At 49.1% G+C, this 20651-nt stretch overlaps 1 protein-coding gene across 1 annotated transcript in view; it reads right to left on the bottom strand.

Annotated features, from left to right (window-relative positions):
- Positions 1-325: 325 nt before the first annotated feature.
- The window catches only part of LOC120941688 (tubulin delta chain-like), a 48222-nt gene continuing 27896 nt past the window's right edge, over positions 326-20651 (bottom strand). The window contains exons 11-12 of the mRNA XM_040355242.1: positions 6120-6261; positions 326-3087 (exon numbers count right to left, since the gene is read on the bottom strand). Of these exons, the coding sequence (XP_040211176.1) occupies positions 2852-3087; positions 6120-6261 (378 nt within the window). The 3' untranslated portion in view covers positions 326-2851. The remainder of the gene's footprint in view (positions 3088-6119; positions 6262-20651) is intronic.

The raw sequence follows: 20651 nt of genomic DNA, 5'->3' as shown, positions 1-20651 counted from the left end.
CAGTGGTGATTAAATAGCATCAAAAGAAAGCTCCATCTCAAAAAGAAAAAAAAAAAAAAAAAAAAGATTAAAATGTCATATGTGTACAGTGTTACATGACCGCGCAATTGTCATTTGAAATGCGACAGAGCTGGGCAGAAAGGGGGTAAAAATGTCCTGTATTGCAGGAGTTAATGTGGATGGGGGGGGGGGGCTTTAGCCGTAGAACGCTTTCCGCGGCACGCCCTCTAGTGTGACCCCCCTGTCTCAGGAGACTCCGCCCACTGGTCAGCTGGAGGCGGGGTATGAACTGGGGAACCCGTATATCAAAATAACCACACATGAATTAGGAAATATATTTTAATCATTTTTTATCATACAAAATAAATTAATGCTTTGTATATAAACTTAAATATACACAGTTATAAAAAAAGAGGACCTGTACACGCCGGAGGAAGACATTGTCCAAGCTTAACCGCTTGCTGACCAGCCGCCGTCATTATACTGCGGCACGATCCCGCGAACCGTCGTGGCTGTACCTCGGTCCCTTTAAGCGGGATAGCAGGCATTGCACTGCGGGGGCGCCGATGCTCGTGACCGGCGGCGATGATCTTGTTAATGGAATAGGATCTTCTGAACGGTCATGGATCCTGGGAAGGGTCATTGATCCTGGGAACGGTCATGGATCCTGGGAGTGGTCATGGATCCAGGGAACGGTCATGGATCCTGGGAGTGGTCATGGATCCAGGGAACGGTCATGGATCCTGGGAACGGTCATGGATCCAGGGAACGGTCATGGATCCTGGGAACGGTCATGGATCCAGGGAACGGTCATGGATCCTGGGAACGGTCATGGATCCTGGGAACGGTCATGGATCCTGGGAACGGTCATGGATCTAGGGAGTAGTATTGGATCCTGGGAACAGTCATGGATCCAGGTAACGGTCATGGATCCTGGGAACGGTCATGGATCTAGGGAGTAGTATTGGATCCTGGGAACAGTTATTGATCCTGGGAACGGTCATGGATCCAGGGAACGGGATTGGGTCTTGTGAACGGTCATAGATCTCGTGAGCGGTCATGGATCCTGGGAACGGTCATGGATCCTGGGAACGGTCATGGATCTCGTGAACGGTCATGGATCCTGAGAACGGTCATAGATCTCGTGAACGGTCATGGATCCTGAGAACGGTCATGGATCCTGGGAACGGTCATGGATCCTGGGAACGGTCATGGATCCTGGGAACGGTCATGGATCCTGGGAACGGTCATGGATCTAGGGAGTAGTATTGGATCCTGGGAACAGTTATTGATCCTGGGAACGGTCATGGATCCAGGGAACGGGATTGGGTCTTGTGAACGGTCATAGATCTCGTGAGCGGTCATGGATCCTGGGAACGGTCATGGATCCTGGGAACGGTCATGGATCTCGTGAACGGTCATGGATCCTGAGAACGGTCATAGATCTCGTGAACGGTCATGGATCCTGAGAACGGTCATGGATCCTGGGAACGGTCATGGATCCTGGGAACGGTCATGGATCCTGGGAACGGTCATGGATCCTGAGAACGGTCATGGATCTCGTGAACGGTCATGGATCCTGAGAACGGTCATAGATCCCGTGAACGGTCATGGATCCTGAGAACGGTCATGGATCCTGGGAACGGTCATGGATCCTGGGAACGGTCATGGATCCAGGGAACGGCCATGGATCCAGGGAACGGTCATGGATCCTGGGAAGGGTCATGGATCCTGGGAATGGTCATGGATCCTGGGAACGGTCATGGATCCTGGGAACGGTCATGGATCCAGGGAACGGTCATGGATCCTGGGAACGGTCATGGATCCAGGGAACGGTCATGGATCCTGGGAACGGTCATGGATCCAGGGAACGGTCATGGATCCTGGGAACGGTCATGGATCCTGGGAACGGTCATGGATCCTGGGAACGGTCATGGATCCAGGGAACGGTCATGGATCCTGGGAACGGTCATGGATCCAGGGAACGGTCATGGATCCTGGGAACGGTCATGGATCCTGGGAACGGTCATGGATCTAGGGAGTAGTATTGGATCCTGGGAACAGTCATGGATCCAGGTAACGGTCATGGATCCTGGGAACGGTCATGGATCTAGGGAGTAGTATTGGATCCTGGGAACAGTTATTGATCCTGGGAACGGTCATGGATCCAGGGAACGGGATTGGGTCTTGTGAACGGTCATAGATCTCGTGAACGGTCATGGATCCTGGGAACGGTCATGGATCCTGGGAACGGTCATGGATCTCGTGAACGGTCATGGATCCTGAGAACGGTCATAGATCTCGTGAACGGTCATGGATCCTGAGAACGGTCATGGATCCTGGGAACGGTCATGGATCCAGGGAACGGCCATGGATCCAGGGAACGGTCATGGATCCTGGGAAGGGTCATGGATCCTGGGAATGGTCATGGATCCTGGGAACGGTCATGGATCCTGGGAACGGTATTGGATCCTGGGAACGGTCATGGATCCTGGGAACGGTCATGGATCCTGGGAACGGTCATGGATCCTGGGAACGGTCATGGATCCTGGGAACGGTCATGGATCCTGGGAACGGTCATGGATCCTGGGAACGGTCATGGATCCAGGGAACGGTCATGGATCCAGGGAACGGTATCGGATCCTGGGAACAGTATTGGATCCTGGGAACGGTCATGGATCCTGGGAACAGTTTTGGATCCTGGGAACGGTCATGGATCCTGGGAACGGTCATGGATCCTGGGAACAGTTTTGGATCCTGGGAACGGTCATGGATCCTGGGAACGGTCATGGATCCTGGGAACAGTTTTGGATCCTGGGAACGGTCATGGATCCTGGGAACGGCGGATTGGTCACGGCTGCCGCAGACTGTTATATTCGTCCACAACGCAGTCCAGGGTGTGGAAGGCCACCTGGAAGTCTTCATCCTCACAGCCGTATCTCCGGTACCAGTGCAGGTAAGCCCCGGAGTCATACATGGTGCGGGCTTTACCCACAATGCCGCTCACCAGGTCGGCCGCGCTGGAGTGGTTGGCGCAGACGGTCAGGGAGTGGCTGTGACACGAGGGATCCAGAATATTCTGGGGATCTGCATAACAAAATCATAAAATATTGTTACATTCCCTCTCTGTACGGGATCTGGTGGTGTAATCCCCTCTCTGTACGGGATCTGGTGGTGTAATCCCCTCTCTCAGTACTGGATCTGGTGGTGTAATCCTCTCTCTGTACTGGATCTGGTGGTGTAATCTCCTCTCTCTGTACTGGATCTGGGGGTGTAATCCCCTCTCTGTACGGGATCTGGTGGTGTAATCCCCTCTCTCAGTACTGGATCTGGTGGTGTAATCCTCTCTCTGTACTGGATCTGGTGGTGTAATCTCCTCTCTCTGTACTGGATCTGGTGGTGTAATCCCCTCTCTGTACTGGATCTGGCGGTGTAATCCCTTCTCTGTACTGGATCTGGCGGTGTAATCCCCTCTCTGTACTGGATCTGGCGGTGTAATCCCCTCTCTGTACTGGATCTGGTGGTGTAATCTCCTCTCTGTACTGGATCTGGGGGTGTAATCCCCTCTCTGTACTGGATCTGGGGGTGTAATCCCCTCTCTCTGTACTGGATCTGGGGGTGTAATCCCCTCTCTGTACTGGATCTAGTGGTGTAATCCCCTCTCTGTACTGGATCTGGTGGTGTAATCCCCTCTCTGTACTGGATCTGGTGGTGTAATCCCCTCTCTGTACTGGATCTAGTGGTGTAATCCCCTCTCTGTACTGGATCTGGTGGTGTAATCCCCTCTCTGTACTGGATCTGGTGGTGTAATCCCCTCTCTGTACTGGATCTGGTGGTGTAATCTCCTCTCTGTACTGGATCTGGTGGTGTAATCCTCTCTGTACTGTATCTGGTGGTGTAATCCCCTCTCTGTACTGGATCTGGTGGTGTAATCCCCTCTCTGTACTGGATCTGGTGGTGTAATCCCCTCTCTGTACTGGATCTGGCGGTGTAATCCCCTCTCTGTACTGGATCTGGTGGTGTAATCCTCTCTGTACTGTATCTGGCGGTGTAATACCCTCTCTGTACTGGATCTGGTGGTGTAATCCCCTCTCTCTGTACTGGATCTGGTGGTGTAATCTCCTCTCTCTGTACTGGATCTGGTGGTGTAATCCCCTCTCTGTACTGGATCTGGGGGTGTAATCCCCTCTCTGTACTGGATCTGGGGGTGTAATCCCCTCTCTGTACTGGATCTGGTGGTGTAATCCTCTGTACTGGATCTGGTGGTGTAATCCTCTCTCTGTACTGGATCTGGCGGTGTAATCTCCTCTCTGTACTGGATCTGGCGGTGTAATCTCCTCTCTGTACTGGATCTGGTGGTGTAATCCCCTCTCTCTGTACTGGATCTGGGGGTGTAATCCCCTCTCTGTACTGGATCTGGCGGTGTAATCTCCTCTCTGTACTGGATCTGGCGGTGTAATCTCCTCTCTGTACTGGATCTGGTGGTGTAATCCCCTCTCTCTGTACTGGATCTGGGGGTGTAATCCCCTCTCTGTACTGGATCTAGTGGTGTAATCTCCTCTCTGTACTGGTGGTGTAATCCCCTCTCTGTACTGGATCTGGGGGTGTAATCCCCTCTGTACTGGATCTGGTGATGTAATCTCCTCTCTGTACTGGATCTGGGGGTGTAATCCCCTCTCTGGACTGGATCTGGGGGTGTAATCCCCTCTCTGTACTGGATCTGGGGGTGTAATCCCCTCTCTGTACTGGATCTGGCGGTGTAATCCCCTCTCTGTACTGGATCTGGCGGTGTAATCCCCTCTCTGTACTCGATCTGGTGGTGTAATCTCCTCTCTGTACTGGATCTGGCGGTGTAATCTCCTCTCTGTACTGGATCTGGCGGTGTAATCCCCTCTCTGTACTGGATCTGGCGGTGTAATCCCCTCTCTGTACTGGATCTGGTGGTGTAATCTCCTCTCTGTACTGGATCTGGTGGTGTAATCCCCTCTCTGTACTGGATCTGGTGGTGTAATCCCCTCTCTGTACTGGATCTGGGGGTGTAATCCCCTCTCTGTACTGGATCTGGGGGTGTAATCCCCTCTCTCTGTACTGGATCTGGTGGTGTAATCCCCTCTCTCTGTACTGGATCTGGCGGTGTAATCTCCTCTCTGTACTGGATCTGGGGGTGTAATCCCCTCTCTCTGTACTGGATCTGGGGGTGTAATCCTCTCTCTGTACTGGATCTGGTGGTGTAATCCCCTCTCTGTACTGGATCTGGTGGTGTAATCCCCTCTCTGTACTGGATCTGGCGGTGTAATCCCCTCTCTCTGTACTGGATCTGGGGGTGTAATCCCCTCTCTCTGTACTGGATCTGGGGGTGTAATCCCCTCTCTGTACTGGATCTGGTGCTGTAATCCCCTCTCTGTACTCGATCTGGCGGTGTAATCTCCTCTCTGTACTGGATCTGGTGGTGTAATCTCCTCTCTGTACTGGATCTGGGGGTGTAATCCCCTCTCTGTACTGGATCTGGTGCTGTAATCCCCTCTCTGTACTGGATCTGGCGGTGTAATCCCCTCTCTGTACTGGATCTGGCGGTGTAATCCCCTCTCTCTGTACTGGATCTGGGGGTGTAATCCCCTCTCTCTGTACTGGATCTGGGGGTGTAATCCCCTCTCTGTACTGGATCTGGGGGTGTAATCCTCTCTCTGTACTGGATCTGGCGGTGTAATCCCCTCTCTGTACTGGATCTGGGGGTGTAATCCCCTCTCTGTACTGGATCTGGCGGTGTAATCCCCTCTCTGTACTGGATCTGGCGGTGTAATCCCCTCTCTCTGTACGGGATCTGGGGGTGTAATCCTCTCTCTGTACTGGATCTGGTGGTGTAATCCCCTCTCTCTGTACTGGATCTGGCGGTGTAATCCCTTCTCTGTACTGGATCTGGCGGTGTAATCTTCTCTCTGTACTGGATCTGGCGGTGTAATCCCTTCTCTGTACTGGATCTGGCGGTGTAATCTCCTCTCTGCACTGGATCTTGTCTTATTGGACCATCCCTATGATTATCTGCCTCGCTGACCAATGGGATCGTGTCATTCATGGATCCCTGTGACCGGAGGAAGGCTCTGGTGACAGAGGTCACTGACCTGTCCAGCAGTGGATGGGGGAGGGGTTCCAGGCGACGCAGCGATAGGACTGCTTCAGCTTCATCAGTACGGAGTCCCGGGAGAGAAGGAAGGAGTAATCCTGGGAGTTCCGAGCCACGGCCAGGACGGACGCGCTGTGATGCTGGGAGAACGCGGTGAAGGAAGAACAGAGAGGACCCGAAATATCCAATCAGAACCCCCGGAGAGCGGCGGACCCAGAACTGCGTCATCCGGAGAAGGACCCGGCCGGCTCCGGTCACTTTTATGTACAAGTAAAATAAAATCTGTATTATTTTTGCTAGAAAATTACTTAGAATCCCCAAACATATATATATATATATATAACAGAGACCCTAGAGAATAAAATGGCAACTGTTGCAATTTTTTATGTCACACTGTATTTGCGCAGCGTTTTTTTGGGAGAAAAATAGACTTTGATTTTAATGAAAAAATAAAAATAAAAAAAATGATACACCAATTTTTTTTGTATAATGTGATTTGGGACCGCCTCCTCCGGCGATTTCTACCAACTGAAATCTTCCTCTTCGCCCCCCCGGACCCAGAGTATTGTTGTCGTCTTATACGAGGTCAGCCACTCGTGATATTTCATTTGTTTTCCTTATTTTCTTTATTCCTTCCCCCATCTTCCCCCTTTTCTCTCCTCCTCCCCCCCCTTTACCAACTCCACCCCCTCTTCCTCCCCGTCTCCATTTTTTTTTGCCTTTACCATCTTGTGTTCTTTTTCTTCCCCTTTCTTCTCTTCTCCTCCTTTTCCCCTTCCTTTCCTTCCCCCCTCACCTTTCTTTCCCTCCTCTTCCATTCCCCTCCCCCCCCCACCTTTCTTTCCCTCCTCTTCCATTCCCCTCCCCCCCCACCTTCCTTTCCCTCCTCTTCCATTCCCCTTCCCCCCCCCCACCTTTCTTTCCCTCCTCTTCCATTCCCCTTCCCTTCCTCCCCCCTCACCTTGCTTTCCCTCCTCTTCCATTCCCCCTCCCACCTTTCTTTCCCTCCTCTTCCATTCCCCTCCCCCCCCACCTTTCTTTCCCTCCTCTTCCATTCCCCTCCCCCCCACCTTCCTTTCCCTCCTCTTCCATTCCCCTTCCTCCCCCCCACCTTTCTTTCCCTCCTCTTCCATTCCCCTCCCCCCCACCTTCCTTTCCCTCCTCTTCCATTCCCCTCCCCCCCACCTTTCTTTCCCTCCTCTTCCATTCCCCTTCCCCCCACCTTTCTTTCCCTCCTCTTCCATTCCCCTTCATTTCCTGTCCCCCCCCCACCTTTCTTTCCCTCCTCTTCCATTCCCCTTCCCCCTCACCTTTCTTTCCCTCCTCTTCCATTCCCCTTCATTTCCTGTCCCCCCCCCACCTTTCTTTCCTCCTCTTCCCCTTCCCCCCCACCTTTCCTTCCCCCCCTTTCTTTTCCTCCTATTTCATTCCACCCCCACCTTTCTTTCCCTCCCTCCTCTTCCATTCCCCTTCCTTCCCCCCCACCTTTCTTTCCCTCCTCTTCCATTCCCCTTCCTTTCCTGCCCCCCCCCCACCTTTCTTTCCCTCCTCTTCCATTCCCCTTCCCCCCCACCTTTCTTTCCCTCCTCTTCCATTCCCCTTCCTCCCCCCCACCTTTCTTTCCCTCCTCTTCCATTCCCCTCCCCCCCACCTTCCTTTCCCTCCTCTTCCATTCCCCTTCCTCCCCCCCCCACCTTTCTTTCCCTCCTCTTCCATTCCCCTCCCCCCCACCTTTCTTTCCCTCCTCTTCCATTCCCCTTCCCCCCCACCTTTCTTTCCCTCCTCTTCCATTCCCCTTCATTTCCTGTCCCCCCCCCACCTTTCTTTCCCTCCTCTTCCATTCCCCTTCCCCCCCACCTTTCCTTCCCCCCCTTTCTTTTCCTCCTATTTCATTCCACCCCCACCTTTCTTTCCCTCCCTCCTCTTCCATTCCCCTTCCTTCCCCCCCACCTTTCTTTCCCTCCTCTTCCATTCCCCTTCCTTTCCTGCCCCCCCCCCCCTTTCTCCCTCCTCTTCCATTCCCCTTCCCCCCCACCTTTCTTTCCCTCCTCTTCCATTCCCCTTCCCCCCCACCTTTCCTTCCCCCCCTTTTTTTTCCTCCTATTTCATTCCACCCCCACCTTTCTTTCCCTCCCTCCTCTTCCATTCCCCTTCCTTCCCCCCCCCCTTTCTTTCCCTCCTCTTCCATTCCCCTTCCTTTCCTGTCCCCCCCACCTTTCTTTCCCTCCTCTTCCATTCCCCTTCCCCCCCCCACCTTTCTTTCCCTCCTCTTCCATTCCCCTTCCTTTCCTGTCCCCCCCCCACCTTTCTTTCCCTCCTCTTCCATTCCCCTTCCTTTCCTGCCCCCCCCCCCACCTTTCTTTCCCTCCTCTTCCATTCCCCTTCCTCCCCCCCACCTTTCTTTCCCTCCTCTTCCATTCCCCTTCCCCCCCCCTTTCTTTCCCTCCTCTTCCTTCCCCTCCCCCCCCCCACCTTTCTTTCCCTCCTCTTCCATTCCCCTTCCTTTCCTCCCCCCACCTTTCTTTCCCTCCTCTTCCATTCCCCTTCCTCCCCCCCCACCTTTCTTTCCCTCCTCTTCCATTCCCCCCCCCCCCCCCCCACCTTTCTTTCCCTCCTCTTCCATTCCCCTTCCTCCCCCCCCACCTTTCTTTCCCTCCTCTTCCATTCCCCTTCCCCCCCCCTCACCTTTCTTTACCTCCTCTTCCATTCCCCCTCCCCCCCACCTTTCTTTCCCTCCTCTTCCATTCCCCTTCCTCCCCCCCCACCTTTCTTTCCCTCCTCTTCCATTCCCCTTCCTCCCCCCCCACCTTTCTTTCCCTCCTCTTCCATTCCCCTTCCTCCCCCCCCACCTTTCTTTCCCTCCCTCTTCCCTCCTTCCCTTCCTCCCCCCCCTTCTCCTCCCTCTTTCCATCCTTCCTCCCTTCTTCTTCCTCCTCCCCCCTCCTTCCCCCCCCCCCCCCTTCCTTTCCCTCCTCTTCCATTTCCCTTCCCCCCCCACCTTTCTTTCCCTCCTCTTCCATTTCCCTTCCTTTCCTCCCCCCACCTTTCTTTCCTCCTTCCATTCTTCCTTCTCCCCCCACCTTTCCTTCTCTCCTCTTCCATTCCCCTTCCTCCCCCCCCCTTTATTTCCCTCCTCTTCTATTTCCCCCCCACCTTTCCTTCTCTCCTCTTCCATTCCCCTTCCCCCCCCTTTCCCTCCTCTTCCATCCCCCCCACCTTTCCTTCCTCCTCTTCCATTCCCCTTCCCCCTTCCTTTCCCCTCTTCCCCCCCCCCCCCCCTTTCTTTCCCTCCTCTTCCATTCCCCTTCCTTTCGTCCCCCCCCCACCTTTCTTTCCCTCCTCTTCCATTCCCCTTCCTTTCCTGCCCCCCCCCCACCTTTCTTTCCCTCCTCTTCCATTCCCCTTCCTCCCCCCCACCTTTCTTTCCCTCCTCTTCCATTCCCCTTCCTTTCCTGTCCCCCCCCACCTTTCTTTCCCTCCTCTTCCATTCCCCTTCCTTTCCTGTCCCCCCCCACCTTTCTTTCCCTCCTCTTCCATTCCCCTTCCTCCCCCCCACCTTTCTTTCCCTCCTCTTCCATTCCCCTTCCTTCCCCCCCCCACCTTTCTTTCCCTCCTCTTCCATTCCACTTCCTCCCCCCCCCCTTTCTTTCCCTCCTCTTCCATTCCCCTTCCTCCCCCCCCACCTTTCTTTCCCTCCTCTTCCATTCCACTTCCTCCCCCCCCACCTTTCTTTACCTCCTCTTCCATTCCCCTCCCCCCACCTTTCTTTCCCTCCTCTTCCATTCCACTTCCTCCCCCCCACCTTTCTTTACCTCCTCTTCCATTCCCCTCCCCCCACCTTTCTTTCCCTCCTCTTCCATTTCCCTTCCTCCCCCCCACCTTTCTTTACCTCCTCTTCCATTTCCCTTCCTTTCCTCCCCCCACCTTTCTTTCCCTCCTCTTCCATTCCCCTTCCTTTCGTTCAGCCCCCCCCCCACCTTTCTTTCCCTCCTCTTCCATTCCCCTTCCTCCCCCCCACCTTTCTTTACCTCCTCTTCTATTTCTCCCCCACCTTTCCTTCTCTCCTCTTCCATTCCCCTCCCCCCCCCCTTTATTTCCCTCCTCTTCTATTTCCCCCCCACCTTTCCTTCTCTCCTCTTCCATTCCCCTCCCCCCCCTTTCCTTCCCTCCTCTTCCATCCCCCCTCCCACCTTTCTTTCCCTCCTCTTCCATTCCCCTTCCTTTCCTGTCCCCTACCCACCTTTCTTTCCCTCCTCTTCCATTCCCCTTCCTCCTACCCCCCACCTTTCTTTCCCTCCTCTTCCATTCCCCTTCCTTTCCTTCCCCTTTTCCTCCCGTGCCTCCTCCCCCTTTCTTTCCCTCCTCTTTCATTTTTCCTCCCCCTCCACTTGTTTTATTTTATTTTTGTCTTTGCTTTTGTTTCCTCCCCCCCCTTCTATTTTTCCTAATGTTTTTCTTACGGTTAAAACATTGTTTATTGATTTAGACATATGCAATTCGGAAATTTGAAATGACAGAATACCGAAATTTCGAAATTCGAAAATCCATAAATCAAAAAAATGAAAATCTGAAAATTCTATAGAATGAAAATCCAAAAATTTAAAAACTGAAAATCTGAACTAACTACCGTATATACTCGAGTATAAGCCAAGTTTTTTCAGCACATTTTTTTTGTGCTGAAAATGCCGCCCCCCTCGGCTTATACTCGAGTCACCTTTTTGCGCCTGATCTCCCGGAATTTGGGGACCCGGTACCGGCCGGCTGTAGGTCCCCTGGACCCCAAACTTGCCACACACATAGCCCCACTCTTCCTCTACAAATGTACAAAGTTTGTTGTCCAGGGGACTTATGGCCGGGGAGCAACGATTTTTCAAAGCCAGGCACCCCTTCCATAGACTCCTATGTTAAATGGTCATTTCTCCGGTGACTTTGGGGAGCTGGTACCGGAAGGTTGTAGGTCCCCTGGACCCAGAACTTGGCGCACATGTAGCCCCATTTCTCCTCTATAAATGTGCAAAGTTTGTTGTCTGGGGGACCTACGGCCGGGGAGCACCGATTTTTCAAAGCCGGGGCACCCCTTCCATGGACTCCTATGTTAAACGTCAGTCTAGTCATGGGCACAGTGAGGCATGGGCACAGTGAGGCATGCAGATGGACACCCTAGGCTTATACTCGAGTCAATACCTTTTCCCAGTTTTTTATGGTAAAATTAGGTGCCTCGGCTTATATTCGAGTATATACAGTAACTAATAATAACTATTAAATTATAGGTATTGGAATTTCCTTTCAAATTTGGCTGTCAGTGAATGTAAGGAATACGAATTTACCCGAAGTTACGAACGATCCAAAATAACGAATGCCGCATCTAAGTGATTGGAACGTAACGACCTAATAATAACAATAATAAACTTTTTATTATTCATTTGTAACGTTCCATTTGTTTAGATGCGACAATCGGTATTTCGGATAATTCGTAACTTTGGATAAATTCGTATTCCTTACATTCACTGACAGCCAAATTTGAAAAGGAAATTCCAATACCTATAATTTAATAGTTATTTAGATTTTTACTGATTTTCTCTTTTTTTTTTTTTTTTAAGATATTCAGATTGTCAAAATTTTGAAATTCCAAAAAAAAAAAAAAAAAACAATAAACGAAATCGAAGATTCGAAAGTCAGAAATGTGAATATTCAAAAATTCGGAAATCCGAAATTCTAAAAATTGGAAATTCAAAAATTCTGAATTCCCGAAAAAAAAGCAAAAAAAAAAAAACAATGTAACGGAAACAAATTTTTTTTTTGCACATGTCCATTTGTAAGGCTTCATTTCCACTGGCGTTTTTACAGCCACTTTTCTGAGCGTTTTTTACAGCTTAAAAACGCCTGTCCATGTTATTCTATGGCATCATGCCCACATAGGCGTTTTTGAGCTGTAAAAAAAAACGCAGGACCAGGGCGTTCTGAAGCTCCAGAGTAGAGCTGTAAAAACGCCAGACGCTCAAAAACGCGACCGCGGCATTTTTAAAGCTGCAGCTCACCAAAAAATTTTTTTTTTTTTTTTTTACAAAATAAACATGGACAGGGCGTTTTTAAGCTGTAAAAAAGGCTAACAGTGGCTGTAAAAACGCCAGTGGAAATGAAGCCTAAAACATTGTTATTATTTAATATAGACAATCGTTCATTTCTGCACAATCCCCCCTTAGCCGCCGTGGTGGGACCTTTTGGTGGCGCTCTGACCCCAGCTAGGCTTGGGTCCCGGGTAAATGACAGTGCTCTTTTTCCCCCCCTTCCCTATTTGCCTGTTTAATAATTCCTCATGTATTGGACAGTGTTTACTATCCCAATTATTGATTTCAGATATTCTCCTGATGAGGCGGTAGAATTTCCACGAAACATGTTGAGAACAATGACATCTGTGTGGATCCACCATATTTTGATCCTTCCTAGTAGGGGACATGAATGTTGGTTATATACATGGATTGTTACCGTGCACCGATTATGATGTATTGTGATATTTAGTGTTTACTATCCCAATGATTGATTTCAGATAGTCTCCTGATGAAGCTCTAGAATTCCGCGAAACATGTTGAAAACAATGACATCCGTGGAGATCCACCATATTTTGATCCTTCCTAGTAGGGGACATGAATGTTGGTGATATCCATGGATTGTTACCATGCATGTATTATGAAATGTGGTGATTACTATCCCAATGATTGTTTTCATATAGTCTCCTGATGAAGCTCTAGAATTTCGCGAAACATGTTGAGAACAAGGACATCCGTGGGGATCCACCATATTTTGATCCTTCCTAGTAGGGGACATGAATGTTGGTGATATACATGGATTGTTACCATGCACCTTTTATGATGTATTGTGATATTTTGTGATTACTATCCCAATGATCCGCCTGAGCTTTTCCGAGGCTCTCCGGCCCCCCCCCCCACCTCTGGCCACATGCTATATTGCATGCCATAGAAGTCAATGCGAAACAAATTATCTCCGTTCCCATTGACTTCTATGGGCAAACTCGCTTTGATAGGCAAGTGCTTTGGTTTACGAGAATTCTCCTGGAACGGATCATACTCGTAATCCGAGGTTCCGCTGTACTGAATTTATAAAGCAGAAAAAAAAAAAAAAAGAGGGCGGAGAGCTGAAGTTACACTCTGCAGAACTTAGCGAGGAGAGCTCAGAGCTAATTGGAGGGAAGAGACAACCCCCTCCACACAGCGCACAGGAACAGAGCCGAGGCCGTCAATCGTGGGCTGTGTGCTGGAGCTCCCTGACACCATTTGGTTTCACATGTCAGAATGCAGATAGCAGAGGAAGGGGGCAGCAGACAGAAATTACATTCAGTGCTCTGAATTGAGACAAGGTCACACTACGGAGGGATGTGCTTTGTTCCCATTTCATGTCTGAGGTTTTCAACCACTTTAACTGAGCCTGGGGGGGGGGGGTGCTAACCAGCAGGACTTCTCACTTTGAAAGGATACCAGCTGACCCTGAGGATTTGCTCGAGGGACCGTCTGCACCACGGAGGAGGTCACCTTATCCCAGAATGCAGTTCCCCTGTTGGAATATAAAATATTGGATCCAGAATCATACAGCTTGTCAAGACAACAAAATGATCAAAGTACAACCCAAAGTACATAAACACTATGTGCAACACTTCCAGGTATTCCCCTAACAATGCCCCCACTGACACCAGTGATGGGACACTATTCCTCCCACTGACACCAATGATGGGACACTATTCCTCCCACTGACACCAATGAGGGGACACTATTCCTCCCACTGACAGCAATGATGGGGCACTATTCCTCCCACTGACCCCAATGATGGGGCACTATTCCTCCCACTGACCCCAATGATGGGGCACTATTCCTCCCACTGACCCCAATGATGGGACACTATTCCTCCCACTGACACCAATGATGGGACACTATTCCTCCCACTGACACTAACGATGAGGTGTAAGCAGCCTTACCTCCTGCAGACCTGAGCCGTATGCAGAAACTTCATGCTGGGCATCGGACACAGGGATCGGATCAGCTCCCAGGGGCTCCAGCCCCATACTGACCATGCTACAAGACAACCAACAAGACTCATCAGGAGACAAAGTACATTTCATGTTCTGCCATTTTAAACACATAAGCAGGTCAATGGCTTAAATGACTCCGACTGGCTTCCAAAACAAAAATGTAAATCACATTTGAGTGACTCCTATGGACTAGAGCTGTGTCTCCATCCACTGTGTGCATCAATAGAAACACACAACCCCCATAGCCTAGACAAGGCAATCCTCTGCTACGCCCTCCTGCTTTGTCTAAACTTACAGACTGGTGAAAGACTGCCTTGTCCACTGTTAACCTTTTCCTGCGAAGACCAGAAGTTCAGGGAAACAGCACTAAGACATCAGAAGCTAGCGTATCTCCTGATACGCCGTCGTATCTCTGAGTCCGGCCGTCGTATCTATGCGACTGATTCATAGAATCAGTTACGCATCGATCTCCCTAAGATCCAACAGGTGTAAGTGACTTACACCGTCGGATCTTAGGCTGCAATTCCAGGCCGGCCGCTTGGTGGCGCTTCCGTATTATTACGCGAGGAATATGCAAATCAGGAGTTACGCCGATTCAAAAACGAACGACCGCCCGGCGCTTTTTTTTTACGTCGTTTGCGTTCGGCTTTTTCCGGCGTATAGTTACCCCTGGGTCTATGAGGCGCAGCCAATGTTAAGTATGGCCGTCGTTCCCGCGACAAAATTTGAATTTTTTACGTCGTTTGCGTAAGTCGTTCGCGAATACGGATGGACGTAATTTATGTACACGTCGAAAGCATGACGAATTGCCGACGTCATTTGGAGAAATGCGCACTGGGATTCAGTCGCGTTCGGTGCGGGGACGTGCATCATTTAAATGATACACGCCCCCTACCCGCCGAATTTGAATTCCGCCGGGCGATTTACGCTACGCCGCCGCAACTTTACAGGCAAGTGCTTTGTGAATAAAGCACTTGCCTGAAAAACTTGCGGCGGCGTAACGTAAATGAGATACGTTACGCCAGCAGAAAGATCTGCTGATCTTTCTGAATCTGGCCCAATATGTTAAACTAAAAAAACACTGAGGGTTGAATACTACTTTGATAGCTTTTGGTAAGAAATAAGGGCCCAGATTCACGTAGGGCGGCGTAACTTTGTGTGAGCGTAGCGTATCTTATTTACGCTACGCCGCCGCAACTTAGAGAGGCAAGTGCAGTATTCACAAAGCACTGGCGTCCTAAGTTACGGCGGCGTAGCGTAAATGGGCCGGCGTAAGCGCGCGTAATTCAAAGTAGGCTGTAGTGGGCGTGTTGTATGGTAATGAATTGTGACCCCACGTAAATGACGCGCCTAACGAACGGCGCATGCGCCGTCCGTGAACGTATCCCAGTGCGCATGCTCAAAATCACGTCGCAAATAGTCAATGCTTTTGAGGTGAACGTAACCTACGCCCAGCCCCATTCTGAATCGGCTTACGTAAACAACGTGAAATTCGACGGCTGTCCCCGACGTCCCGTAAGTCCATTCGGACTTACAACGGCGTATCTACCGATACGTCGTCGTAAGTCTTTGTGAATCTGGGCCATAATGTTCAACAATCAGAGGACACCATCCCACATTTGTATACAGAAGTGAGCAGAAAGAGCACTGATAAGCGGTACCTCCTTGTCTTCAGGGAATACACGGGATAGAGAAGGCCGGCTAGACAAGAAGCAATGTGTGCATTCATCGCGGTGAGGGAGACTACTGGCTGAAGACCGGAAGAAGAGAAGGTTTTTTTCTCAGCTGTGGAGGCTGCCCTCTTCATCACATCGTCATTGGAGAAGAGTAGGACCCCATCGCAGTACCTATAAAACAAGCACATGTTTTCACTTAGATGTACAATAGGACTCTTTCACAGAACCTATAAAACAAGCACATGCTTTCCCTTAGCTGTAGAATAGGGCCCCATCACAGAACTCAATAAAACAATGACACATCTTCACTTAGGTATAGAATGGAACCCCATTGCAGTACCTAAAAAACAATAACAGGTTTTCGCTTAGATGTAGAATGGGACCCATCGCAGTAACAAATAAAACAATGACATCTTCATGTAGATGTAGAATAGGATACCAAGTGCCCTGAGGCGATTCAGTTCGCATGTGTTGCGCTATATACGTTTTTCACTCACTCATTGTACCCAATGACAGCTGGTCACAGATGTAAACAGAAGCCAGTTATTAACAGCGCTTTCCTCACGCTGGCAGCATGAGGAGAGAAGAGGAGAGCTGATAACCGGCTTGTGTAAAAGAGACCAGGGCAGGCAGTCTGTCCTGATCAGTGTCCTAATTGTCAGTGCAGTCCCAACTGGGCCCACCAGTGCTGCCAATCAGTGTCACCTATCAGTGCTCCTATAAGTACCCACCACTGCAACCTTATCAGTGCCACCTATCAGTGCCCACCACTGCCACCTCATCAGTGCCCACCACTGCCACCTCATCAGTGCCACCTATCGGTGCCCACCACTGCCACCTCATCAGTGCCCTCCACTGCCACCTCATCAGTGCCCACCACTGCCACCTCATCAGTGCCACCTATCAGTGCCCACCACTGCCACCTCATCAGTGCCCGTCAGTGAAGGAGAAAAACCCGTTCTCAAAATTTTATACCAAAACAGTTTTTTTTTTCAAAATGTTCGTTTTTTTTGTTTGTGCAAAAAATAAAAAGCCCAGTGGTGATTAAATGCCACCAAAAGAAAGCTTTATTTGTATGATAAAAATATCATATGTGTACAGTGTATGACCGCCCAATTGTCCTTCAAAGTGCAACAGCGCTGAAAGCTGAGAATTGGCCTGGGCAGGAAGGGGGTTAAATGGGGGGGAAGGCAATTCGTCCTTCTCAGTGGGGGGCGTTCCTCTTGGCAATCAGGCAGCTTCCCTCTGTGATAAAGCATCAGCAAATCATTATATCCAGTAACAGAAGGACCCTCAGCTCACCTCTGCAGGTAGGACAGGCAGAGCAGGGAGTTGTAATGCTGTAATGGGGTGTCGCCGGTCCTCGTGGGGTGCCGCAGTTACGCTCAGCAAGTGACCCGCCGGATAGCTGTCTCTGATCTCCTGACACAGATGGGAACCCAGACCTGATGGAGCGAAGGCAAAAAAAATTTAAACCAACACCCACAGAGGACACAAAAAAAAATACAGAAATATTATATTTACAAGGAAAACACCAGTTACATTTTTTTTTTATAAAAACACACAGATACAAAAGCCGTCATTGATCATCATACAGGAGACGGTCCGAGACTGCAGACATACTACATGAGATGGTCAGAGACTGCAGACATAATACAGGAGATGGTCAGAGACTGCAGACATAATACAGGAGATGGTCAGAGACTGCAGACATAATACAGGAGAGGGTCAGAGACTGCAGACATACTACAGGAGAGGGTCAGAGACTGCAGACATACTACATGAGATGGTCAGAGACTGCAGACATAATACAGGAGATGGTCAGAGACTGCAGACATAATACAGGAGATGGTCAGAGACTGCAGACATAATACAGGAGATGGTCAGAGACTGCAGACATAATACAGGAGAGGGTCAGAGACTGCAGACATATTACAAGAGACGGTCAAACACTATAACAGAAGGTTGGTGTACGTACCGGATCCAGTGCCGCCACACAGACTGTGCAGGATCACCGTGCCACTGTAGCAGTCTCTCCTCTCCACCTCTCTGCGGAAACTCTCCATCGTCCGCTCCAGCAGGCTCTGATCTGCCCCCATTCCTGTGTCACGGTACCCTAGAGCGGGGAAGAGGAATGGAGAGTAAAATAAAAACGGATTGGCCTGGTGGTTGTAATATGAAGTATTCCACTGCACCCAACAACGGACCAGCTTTCATAACGCCCTGTCTCGCTCCATGCCAATCAGCGGGTGCCGGCGGACATCTATTGGCTGGCACCCGCTGATCGGCTTCTGCTGTGACCCCCTACCCGGAAGTGCAGAGTCATGTATATACACACGATTCTGCACAGAACGGCCACCCTGTGGCAGTATATCTATTAAAAGGGCAGTCGGGAGGCGGTTACAGTGAAAAAATAAATATGGTAATAAATATAATAATAATAATATTATTATTATTATTATTATTATTATTATTATTATTATTTACCATTTTATTATTATTAAAATGGTAATATTATTATTATTATTATTACCATTTAATAATAAAATGGTAATATAATAATAAATAATAATAATAATAATAATAATAACCATTTTATTATTGTTATTATTATTAATTACCATTTTATTATTATTATAATAAAATGGTAATAATAATAATAACAACAACAACAACAACAACAACAACAACAACAACAACCATAATAATAAAATGGTAATTATTATTATTATTATTATTATTATTATTATATTACCATTTTATTTTTATTAAAATGGTAATATTATTATATTTATTTATTAACATTTAATAATAATAAAATGGTAATATAATAATAATAAAAAAAAATGGTAATAAAAAAATAATAATAATAATAACCATTTTATTATTATGGTTATTATTAATTACCATTTTATTATTATTATTATTATTATATTACCATTTTATTATTAAATGGTAATAAATATTATTATTATTATTATTATTATTATTATTATAAAATACCATTTTAATAATAATAAAATGGTAATATAATAATAATAATAATAATAATAATAATAATAATAAAATGGTAAAAAAAAAAAAAAAAAAAAAAAAAAAAAAAAAAAAAAACCCACCAAAAACAATAAAATGTGTCCCCTTTGTGTGTTGGGAGCCGCCCCCTCCTCTTACCATAGGCCCAGTTATTTCCTCTTCCTCTCCGCCCCACAATGATATTGGCGTCTCTGAAGTACCTGAGGAGGAACAAAACCATCTATTATTATTCGTACAATGTGTGCGACCAACACCCCCAATATAAACACCCCCCCCCCCCCGAACACATTGTATATCCACTTCTAGGCTGGCATCACATGCGATTCGTGCATTCTTTTTTTTTACGGCTCAAATCGCACCTCAACCACATGAAAAAGGGGCAGGCACGTCTTTTTTACATTTTTTATGCTGCTCTGGAATCGGATGTTCATACCCACGCGGTCCCGGTTCTATCAACCACACCTGTTTTTGGGGTGTCATTAACCCCTTCGTGACTACACTATAGCCGAATGTTGGCTACAGCGCGGCCGCACTTTGCCACGGAGGCCGTCATACGAGGTCCTCCCACTGCCTTGCATGCCCCCCCCCTGACATAACGGGGTAAAGAGCAAATCGTGGCGGCTTTTTACCACGTGATCAGCTGTGTCCAATCGTAGCTGATCGCAACGAAAACAGGATTTTGCTGGTTATTGGCGAGAGCCGAAAACCGGCAAAACCACACAGGGGACCGACAATCCGGGCACAGCCCCAACAGTCAGGGCCGCCATCAGGAATTATGGGGACCCCTTACACAGATTCAGGCATGGGCCCCCTGAAGCAGAGTACTGGGGGGGTGCTGTCGTCTCAAATTGAGAAGCGGGGGGCTGCCGCGAATTGAGAAGTGGGGGGGGGGCTGCCGCGAATTGAGAAGTGGGGGGGTGCCGCCACTAATTGAGAAGCGGGGGAAGGCGTGAATCACGAATTTGGGGGTTGCCCTGGGAACCTCTGGGCCCTTTACAAAGGAGGAAGAAAGAAGGAAGAAAGGAAAGAAAAGAAAAGAAAAAGAAAAAGAAAAAGAAAAAGAAAAAGAAAAAGAAAAAGAAAAAGAAAAAGAAAAAGAAAAAGAAAAAGAAAAAGAAAAAGAAAGAGGGGTAGCCATCCGGGGGCCCTTTAATAAAAAAAAAAAAAAAAAAAGGGGGGTTGCAACCTGGGCCCTGGGGACTTCCGGTGTACTGCCTGTACCCCCCTGATGGCGGCCTTGCCAACAGTGCTGCCAATCTGTGCCCGCCAGTGCTGCCTATGAGTGCCACATATCAGTTCCCATCAGTGCCACCCAGAGACATAACTAGAACCTTCAGGGCCCCTGAGTGAGCGACTTGTATAGCGCTACAAATGTGAACTCAATCGACTCAAGGCGCTTTTCCCAGCCCGTCCCGGCCTTGTGTCTTTAGAAGAGGTGGGTCTTAAGCTTCTTCCTGAAGGCCCGATGGTTTTCTTCCAAGGGGATGTCCGTGGGCAGAGCGTTCCATAGCCGGGGTCCTTGGACTGGCGAATCTTCGTTCTCCTTTTGATTTATAGTGGGTCTTGGGGATGTGGAGGGGGTTTTGGCTAGTTGATCGGAGGGGGCGGCTCGGTGTGTAGTGTTTTATTTTCTTGTGTTTCTTTGTGTGCATTTGTGTCTTGAAAGTAACCCGATCCTTCACAGTCCAGCCAATGGAGGGTCCTCAGGGCCGGGGTGATTGATTCCCAGGTCCCCCCCCCCCCCTCGTTACCAGTCTGGCTGCCGCGTTCTGGACGACTT

The sequence above is a fragment of the Rana temporaria genome, chromosome 5 (assembly GCF_905171775.1).
Source record: "Rana temporaria chromosome 5, aRanTem1.1, whole genome shotgun sequence".
Taxonomy (NCBI): Eukaryota; Metazoa; Chordata; class Amphibia; order Anura; family Ranidae; genus Rana; species Rana temporaria.
Note: the sequence above shows the minus strand (reverse complement) of the source record. Positions and strands in the feature narration are given on the sequence as shown.